The 8944-nt window shown below is 42.2% G+C and overlaps 2 protein-coding genes across 2 annotated transcripts in view; one reads left to right on the top strand and one right to left on the bottom strand.

Annotated features, from left to right (window-relative positions):
- Nucleotides 1-2079, bottom strand: part of LOC123974643 (tubulin alpha-1A chain-like) — a 3137-nt gene extending 1058 nt beyond the window's left edge. Inside the window, exons 1-4 of the mRNA XM_046055470.1 lie at nucleotides 1970-2079; nucleotides 578-800; nucleotides 309-457; nucleotides 3-209 (exon numbers count right to left, since the gene is read on the bottom strand). Coding sequence (XP_045911426.1) covers nucleotides 3-209; nucleotides 309-457; nucleotides 578-800; nucleotides 1970-1972 — 582 coding nt within the window. The 5' untranslated portion in view covers nucleotides 1973-2079. The remainder of the gene's footprint in view (nucleotides 1-2; nucleotides 210-308; nucleotides 458-577; nucleotides 801-1969) is intronic.
- Nucleotides 2080-3255: 1176 nt separating this feature from the next.
- LOC123975799 (tubulin alpha-1B chain-like) overlaps nucleotides 3256-8944 on the top strand; it is a 6386-nt gene continuing 697 nt past the window's right edge. The window contains exons 1-5 of the mRNA XM_046057556.1: nucleotides 3256-3309; nucleotides 6502-6670; nucleotides 7838-8060; nucleotides 8153-8301; nucleotides 8413-8944. The exon at nucleotides 8413-8944 is cut by the window's right edge and continues 697 nt beyond it. Coding sequence (XP_045913512.1) covers nucleotides 3293-3309; nucleotides 6502-6670; nucleotides 7838-8060; nucleotides 8153-8301; nucleotides 8413-8944 — 1090 coding nt within the window. The 5' untranslated portion in view covers nucleotides 3256-3292. The remainder of the gene's footprint in view (nucleotides 3310-6501; nucleotides 6671-7837; nucleotides 8061-8152; nucleotides 8302-8412) is intronic.

The raw sequence follows: 8944 nt of genomic DNA, 5'->3' as shown, positions 1-8944 counted from the left end.
AGGGTGGTGTGGGTGGTCAGGATGGAGTTGTAGGGCTCCACCACAGCAGTGGACACCTGGGGAGCTGGGTAGATGGAGAACTCCAGCTTGGACTTTTTGCCGTAGTCGACAGACAGACGCTCCATCAGCAGGGAGGTGAAACCAGAGCCGGTGCCACCTCCAAAGCTGTGGAAGACCAGGAAGCCCTGAAGGCCAGTGCACTGGTCAGCCTGGGGACAGAAAAGGAGAGACAGTAATCACATACGAGATGCTGATATGTCATTTAATTTGAAATTAGGAAGAGATCTCTCTGATATCAAGTCACCCACCAGTTTACGGATCCTGTCCAGCACCAGATCAATGATCTCTTTGCCGATGGTGTAGTGTCCACGGGCGTAGTTGTTGGCAGCATCCTCCTTGCCAGTAATCAGCTGCTCGGGGTGGAACAGCTGGCGATAAGTCCCAGTGCGCACCTCGTCTTATCAGACAAAAACAGACACTGAATCAGTTATGGGTTACCTTTTTTTTTTTTACCATTTCAGATATTTCATTTTAACTTGCCTAAAATAATGTTCAGCCAGAGGAAATGACAGTTTACCGATGACAGTGGGCTCCAGGTCTACAAAGACAGCTCTGGGGACGTGCTTTCCAGCTCCAGTCTCACTGAAGAAGGTGTTGAAGGAATCATCTCCTCCTCCAATGGTCTTGTCACTGGGCATCTGTCCGTCTGGCTGGATCCCATGTTCAAGGCAGTAAAGCTCCCAGCAGGCATTGCCAATCTGGACACCAGCCTGACCAACGTGGATGGAGATACACTCACGCTGTGGAAAAGAAAAAAACAAGAGATTTTATTTACCTGTATGTATTTATATATACACATCCAACATTGAAAAACTTGTACTGGACAAGGAAGATTGAAATTTGCCATAATTTAAAACATATATTAAAGATAGGGTAGGAAATTTATTTCAAAAGCATTTTGGACATATTTGCTGCTCTTTACATCCCAGCAGCAATCAATTAGTCAAATTCCCTGACACAAAAATTAAAGAAATCCAGTATCTATGGCTGTTGCAGAACTGTTTTGGGGGATCCAAATCGTTACATACCCAGCCAATAAGCCTATATAGCAGCAACCGAATCAATGGCAGTTTGGAGATACACTCATCCAAACTTGTGTTTGGAAATAAGTTGCTGTGCGACAAGCCCTTTACTGTGGGAATGGATGACCTTAACTTAAAGTCGTGACATAAAACCTCAACATATCGAAAAAAAAAAAAAAAAGTTAAATTGAAGACTTTTAGTGGAGTAATATTTAGCAAGTGTATCTGCACTAAAATACAGGTTTTCTGTACTTCGTCCACCACTGGTAACATCAACATATTAAGATATTGCTCTCTTCTGGGCCTGCAGCAGCCATCAGGGGACTCTGCAGTGTCCCTTATCAGCATTAATTTTTTATGCCTTGGCCATGCTAACAGTGCATTTCTTCCACTTCCCCCCACGGGTAGGGTTTCTCTCGGTGTGGGACCTCTGAACACGCTTATGCGCATCCTCCCTGAACAGCGCTGTCAGGAGATGTAGTCATGCCGAGTGAGAATAAAGTAGGCCTACTGCAGAGTCTGTAACATTATTCATTCTGTCCACCCTGCAATCTGTTAAAAAAAAAACTCATTTCCTCTCAGTTTTTTTTCCGCCACGTAACTTAAAATTTCTATCCAAGACGGAACAGAACATCTCCCCACGCAAAACCTCAGACTATAACCACCTTTAACACTATATACAACTATAACTACTTTACTTGCTCGTTTAAGACCTATTTGCACAACTAAAGTGACTTTACCTCCAGCTCTTATCCCCCACTTTTACACTTAAGTCACCTCCTTTCCTCGTCACACCCACAAGTCACATCCCTAAAAAAAAAAAGTGATGGCGATCTGGATATATACCTCAAATATGGTTAATTATCCCACTTTAGAAAAGTTCTTACCATTCTGTTACGCTGTTGTTAAGAGGATTTGCAGGAGCTCCTCCACAGGGAGTCTTACAATTCGACAGTTATGGGGTCGGTGTAAGAAATAATGGCGAACATGAGGATGGGTCAGAGGTATATATGCAAGTGCAGCGCGGCCGCCGGTGCCTGCTGTGCCGCCATTGGTCAATTACCCTGTCAGTTAGACGGTTTGAAGCTATCCGCGGGTTTCTATTGGATGAGCTGCTCTCTCGCGATAAAGACCGCCTCCCAGACCCCACCCGAATCCCCGCCATCCTACCGTTATTGTGCTGCAAGCATGGCGCCTCTTATTGTGAGAAAAGTGCAGTGTAATTTATAGCATGCTGGCACCAAGTCTTCCATACAGTCAACAGCTTGAATGCACGTCCTCATTAAAAATAAATATATAGACATATAATAGGATCTGTAATTTGAAAATAGGGCCTGTAGCACAGTATTAACTAGAGTCGCATTATTTATTTGATCTTAATGATCCTCTTGCATAACACGTCTGATTTATTCTATTTTTGTTCCCGAATGTCACAAATCACAATTTGCCTCAAGGGGCTGTCCCACATATTTTTGCACTAATTAGTAACCATTTGCCTGAATTTCAAACTCATGGATACCTTCAACACTGTACAACCTTCCACAAAGATTGGGATGCTGGTATAGCCTAATGTGTTATTCTGCTAACAGACAATATCAACAAATATTCACCTGCAGTTCATACAAAATGTGATGGGAGAGTTTGAATCATTTCCAGGTAGATTGTGTTAGAAGTTACATTTGCAGTGCATCTTTTGCTCTGACCATTTGTCCTCTCAGGCTTCCTAATGACGGGCCTACCTGTTATACATAATACAGTTCGTCAAGCATTCTACATATTATATTACATGTTATATATATATATACATAATATATATATATATATATTATTTTATTCAGCAGTAGAAGCAGTTGAGATTATTTCAGTCTAAAATGAAAGGTCAAACTGTCCAGTCACAGATGAGGGAATTGTAGGCCACAGAGTGCCACAGACGCCCAACCCCCAGCCCTCCTCCCAAGATTTAACCGTTGCTAAGAAATGAATAACAGAGTTGCCTGGATACAGCCTAGTATCCACATAGACCGCCTTTATCTGGTAGTCACGTGACTCAGCTTAAATGGCAGCACTAACGGGCTGCAGTGCAGCTGCCTCTGTGGGGGGATGTGAAGCGCCACCTCTTTTATAAAATCTTTCACCCTAATGTCCTGTGTCTGTAAGGAAATACACTCGCTCTTGCCTGCAAGTGCATATGTCCTCCTCTGGTAAAACTGATGGCGGCAAAACAAATGTAAGTGTTATGAGAAGGACGGGGTGTGGCCTCTGCATGTCATCAATGTGGGCCAGTTCTTTTGTTCACACAATTCATCAAAGCAGCTGTTGTTCACATAAAAAGGTCTTTCTGTCTTGAGACGGAAATGTTACTGGGTGTGTGTCGCAGCTCTGTTTGTGTCTGTCTTAAACATCTAACTTTCAGTGAGACAGACCCTATGTTGTTTTTCAGTGGGCTTAAAGAAAAGCCAAGCAAACTAACAGACAGTTAAGCAGCTTGGTTGCTAACAACAAAGGAAACTCTATGACAACAGTTGTCCCTAAGGGAGAAATGATACCTCTCTGAATGTGGGACTGTTTAAAATAACCCAGATTTGGAGATGCAAAGGCAAGAAAAGCTGATTTATAGTGGCAGCTGCAGTATGCTACCTGCAGCCACAATCACTGTGAAACTAGTTAATTTCTGCCTCTTGGTGAATCATTTTGGACTTCATCAAATCAATCATCTTTTTAAAGACATTGGGTTTTTTCCTGGCTGATGATATCTAATGCACTTTTGGGATTTTCAGGCACTATGAAATGATTTCATTTTAAATCATAATCATATGTAGTGTATTGCATTTGAAAACATGTAAAACATGTGTTACTGTTTTGTCCCCCTCTATTCCTCAATGGCCTCTATTATCCTTTTTTCTGTTGGTTGATAATGTGTCATTTCCTTTTCCTGTACACATGCTTTCACATTCTCTTTCCAGTCGCTCTATATCCTCCTGCCATTATACTTCGATACAGAGAGGTGAAAGAAGTACTTTAGAAGTAATCTTTTACTTAAATAAAAGTACCAATTGTGTAGACAGCTATACTCTGTCACAAGTAATTGCTTTCAAAACTTGACTTAAGTAAAAGCACAAAAGTGTTAGCATCTAAATATACTTAAAATACCAAAAGTAAAATGATTTATTATGCAGAATGCTTCATTTCAGAATCACATATATTATATTACTGAATTATTGATACATTAATGTATTCATCATATTAATGTTACAGCTGGTAAAGGTGGGGCTAATTTTAATTACTTTATAAACTGCTTGGTAGCTTAACCTTAACTTAGATATGATCTAAATCTGTAAAGTAACTAGTAAATATAAATGTCATGTAGCTGTATTGGAGTAAAAAGTACAACATTTGCCTCCAAAATGTAGCATAAAATTGAAATGCTCAAATAAAGTACTCCCAGTATGAGTAAATGTACTTAGTTACATTCCACTACTGCATGATACAATACTTGCTAATAAATTGATCTATTAATTGATTATTATTGTCTGTGTGTCCATGTTCCAGCATCCACTGTAGGCCTATTTTGACTTGTCTGTAAGGGTCTTGTCTGTTCATGGCTGCTTTTAAATATGATTTTAAAATAATAGGTACCAACTTATAAACTGATAATCATCACAGAGGGCAGTGAGTGAAAAAATGGCCCAAACTGTGATTGGAGTGGCTAAAATGCTTTTGAATTTTTATTTGTTTTTTTATCTGCATGTCATAGAAGAAGACAGAATTCCCGAGTCACTACTTTACATTAATAGCTCGTGTTTCTTTTTGATTTGCAGCAGCAGAACATATCAGTATATCAGGTCATTAACCACGTGGATCTCCAGAACAGTAATAGCAGATTCTGCCCCACCCTAGTAATCGTACACAAAATATCACATTTACGTTATATCTATATATAAATAAGGATACCACACCCATTTTCTTTTATCTGATGGCTCAGTTTATCTAACTGCACCTGCATTAAAACACTGAACACAGACACTCTGCTGTGACAGATGGAAAATATGCTTTGTCACTTTGTTGGGTATCGTATTCTCTCTTAGCTAGATGCAGTGCGGTCAGTTTCACGCAATGAAGGACCACTCCCATCTCTCTAGAATTCCCATCCTCCCTCTCTCCTCTTGGTGTGCAGCTGCTCAGACCCTCCCTGTCTCACAGCTGCTGGGGAGGAGGAGGGGAGTGGAGAATGTTCTGGCAAGCCCTGGCTGGGAGCCATGGCTGCTTCCTGTCCTTCTCTATCATCCCCTGCAGTTCACATTGAGTATAGCAACCACAAAAAGCTGGTTGTAAATCATACATCCCCGCTTCCCTGGTGAATAAATTATGATAACGCCTATGTTATGGTGGGTGTTCTGACAAAATGTTTTGGGTTCATACTGCATTGAGGATTTTACAGGACTGCAGTAGACTTGAAAGGTGCTGATTATGTTGGAGGCACAACAACAAGCCTCTTTTCACATGGCTGTCATTCCTTGCAGGATTCCAGACAGCTTAAAAGGATTTAATGTTGTAACTGCAGGATGGAAACTGTTAAGAAGGACCTTAGCCAACGCACATATCAAGTGCCTTAGTACAACCATTATGTCACATGAACTGCAATTCAGGCAATTTCAGTTCCTCAAACAAGACAGTACCAGAGGAAGCACACCCTGATGTCAGTCCAGCTGAACAGCAGAGGCACACAGAGACAGGCAGACATGAAGCCACGTGATCGGCCCACTGAATGACATCATTGCAGAGAATCTGGGACAAAGAGGGAGGAGAGCTGGAGAGCTGGCATGCCGGATGGATACCATGGCAGGCCTCAGCAACATGAGCGCCGTGCTGATATCAGCTCGAGTGTGATGGAAGCATCTTGTGCGGCAGAAGCATTCAGCCATTTTGCTTAATTTATTATGCATCAAGTGAACTGAGCGCTTGCAAAAAAAAAAAAAAATGTACAGAATTACAGAATTTTGAAATACATAATTTGCATATATACACCAGGATATGGCAAGGGTAAAATCTGTCAGTTTTACACTTGCCATATCCTGGTGTACAGTGTGTGTACAGTTAAAATATATGTATGCAGTATTTGCTTATTCCTTTGAATGCGTAATTAGCTTTGTTTGAACTAGCCCTTTATTCAGTGAGAATGACCTCAAATTTCTGCACACGCAAAAAATCTATTTGGAAAATGGTGTTGTTACAAAGCACATGAAGCGCAATTGATCACAAAAATATAAAACTCCTTGCCAGCCAGTTAAAGGCTATTTTTCATTTATTATTTTCGCGCTTTAAGATAAGCTCTACAATTGAAACGTGTTCAAATTTGAATGCAGAATACAGATTTAAAGCAGTACCGATTGGAGGCAGTAAAAACCTTGTTTTCCCACAGTGCACAGAAGCAAATCCCCTGCCCTGCACATATAAATCTGGTTGCACCGCCCTCCCATTCAGCAGTTGTTGCATCGACCCCGTTGGGTACAACACGCGACGCAAACAGACCGTTTTTAAAAAACCCTTCTCGTCCTCCTCTTCCTCCTCAAACCTCAAACGAAAACATGGTAAGTTTTGTTTTTTCTTAATCTGTCCGTCTTGGACAATTTTGTGAGATAGAAATGAAGGTTAAGCAGCGTCTCTGTTGTTAATTAGCAACACGACGTCGTCCAGGGTTTTCAATCAGCTGGTGACTCACCAATGTAATAAACAGACACATTTTCACGCGGTTTATCGCAATGACGTTATTTACACGATTTATAGACAATTTACGACTATATTTAGGGATGAAAGTGAACTGCATAGCCTAATCTTGCTGTTGATGCAGCACTGGCACGATGTGATTGTCATTGTTTGGAGACATGGATGAGAACAATGCACTGGCTTGCGGCATTCAGACTTTAGTAATAGCCAGTCAGAAGGATAAATGAGTTTCCTCTGTAAAGCAGGTGCATTATTTGTCTATTTATATTTTTATTTTTGTCAAATTAATGTGTCAATATGCTAAAACCCGACACCTTGCAAATATCCTAGCCTGTTTCGAGGCAGGGAGGGGCAGGTTGGGTGGGGATGGATGGAGACATTAGATTGCAGCTATCACTTTAATTCATTTGATGCCGCAAATATATGTTTAATTTCATCCATGATTTTTTAAAAAGCATAAATTGAGCCAATACAAAACAAGTTTTAAACATGACAATACAATATAACGGATGACTTTAAATAAATACCAATCTCAAAATTAATTTAATCTAAACTGATAATTTGGATTGCATGCCTATATCTACGATAAAGAATGAAAGTTGTGATTGGGTAGATTTTTCCCAAACGTCAGCTGAGACTGTGCATCCTCAAGGCAGGAGAGCAAGTGGAATATTCCAGATTCTTCATGTGCATGCGCAAAGGAATTTGCATCAGGCTTATGCTTGCAAAGGGAGAGGGAGAGTGCTATGAAAAGACAAGAGGACAAAAAAGACTGGAGGAAAGACAAGAGCAGCGTCCTGCCTCTGCGGGGGCTGCTGTCAGGCATTTCTGTCCCCTGCAGATTGTGGTGCAGGGAGGTGCCTCCTGCTGCACTGCCTGTTAATCTCAGATAGGGGGAGCAACTGAATGTTTCCAACTGATTTCATGTAAAAGCCAGCTGTGTCAGAATGTAAAATAATGTGAAATTAAAATTAAATGAACACAAGTACATAACCTCCCTGTTTTTATTTTTGTTTTTTTCCTTTCCACAGCGTGAGTGTATCTCCATCCACGTTGGTCAGGCTGGTGTTCAGATTGGCAATGCCTGCTGGGAGCTTTACTGCCTGGAACATGGGATCCAGCCGGACGGACAGATGCCCAGTGACAAGACTCTCGGAGGAGGAGATGATTCCTTCAACACCTTCTTCAGTGAGACTGGAGCTGGAAAGCACGTCCCCAGAGCTGTCTTTGTAGACCTGGAGCCCACTGTCATCGGTAAACTGTCATTAAATATAGATGCCAAAGTTGCTTCTTGATTTCATCAGGTCAGACCCTCAAGTCATTGCTGATTGAATCTGTATGTTCAGATGAGGTGCGCACTGGTACCTACCGCCAGCTATTCCACCCTGAGCAGCTGATCACTGGCAAGGAGGATGCTGCTAACAACTACGCCCGTGGACACTACACCATCGGCAAAGAGATCATTGATCTGGTGCTGGACAGGATCCGTAAACTGGTGGGTGACTTGATATCAGGAGGGATCTATTCCTAAATTTGATTCCTAATTTCAAATTAAATGACATATCAGCATCTCATATGTGATCACACTCTCCTTTTCTGTCCCCAGGCTGACCAGTGCACTGGCCTTCAGGGCTTCCTGGTCTTCCACAGCTTTGGAGGTGGCACCGGCTCTGGTTTCACCTCCCTGCTGATGGAGCGTCTGTCTGTCGACTACGGCAAGAAGTCCAAGCTGGAGTTCTCCATCTACCCAGCTCCCCAGGTGTCCACTGCTGTGGTGGAGCCCTACAACTCCATCCTGACCACCCACACCACCCTGGAGCACTCTGACTGTGCCTTCATGGTAGATAACGAGGCCATCTACGATATCTGCCGTAGGAACCTCGATATTGAGCGTCCTACTTACACCAACCTGAACAGGTTGATCAGTCAGATTGTGTCCTCCATCACTGCTTCCCTTCGTTTCGATGGTGCCCTCAATGTTGATCTGACAGAGTTCCAGACCAACTTGGTGCCATATCCCCGTATCCACTTCCCTCTGGCCACCTATGCCCCTGTTATCTCTGCTGAGAAGGCTTACCATGAGCAGCTCTCAGTGGCAGAGATCACCAACGCCTGCTTCGAGCCAGCCAATCAGATGG

Source organism: Micropterus dolomieu, linkage group LG08 (genome assembly GCF_021292245.1).
Source record: "Micropterus dolomieu isolate WLL.071019.BEF.003 ecotype Adirondacks linkage group LG08, ASM2129224v1, whole genome shotgun sequence".
Classification (NCBI taxonomy): Eukaryota; Metazoa; Chordata; class Actinopteri; order Centrarchiformes; family Centrarchidae; genus Micropterus; species Micropterus dolomieu.
The sequence above is the reverse complement of the archived record's forward strand: the minus strand, read 5'-3'. Positions and strand labels throughout refer to the sequence as shown.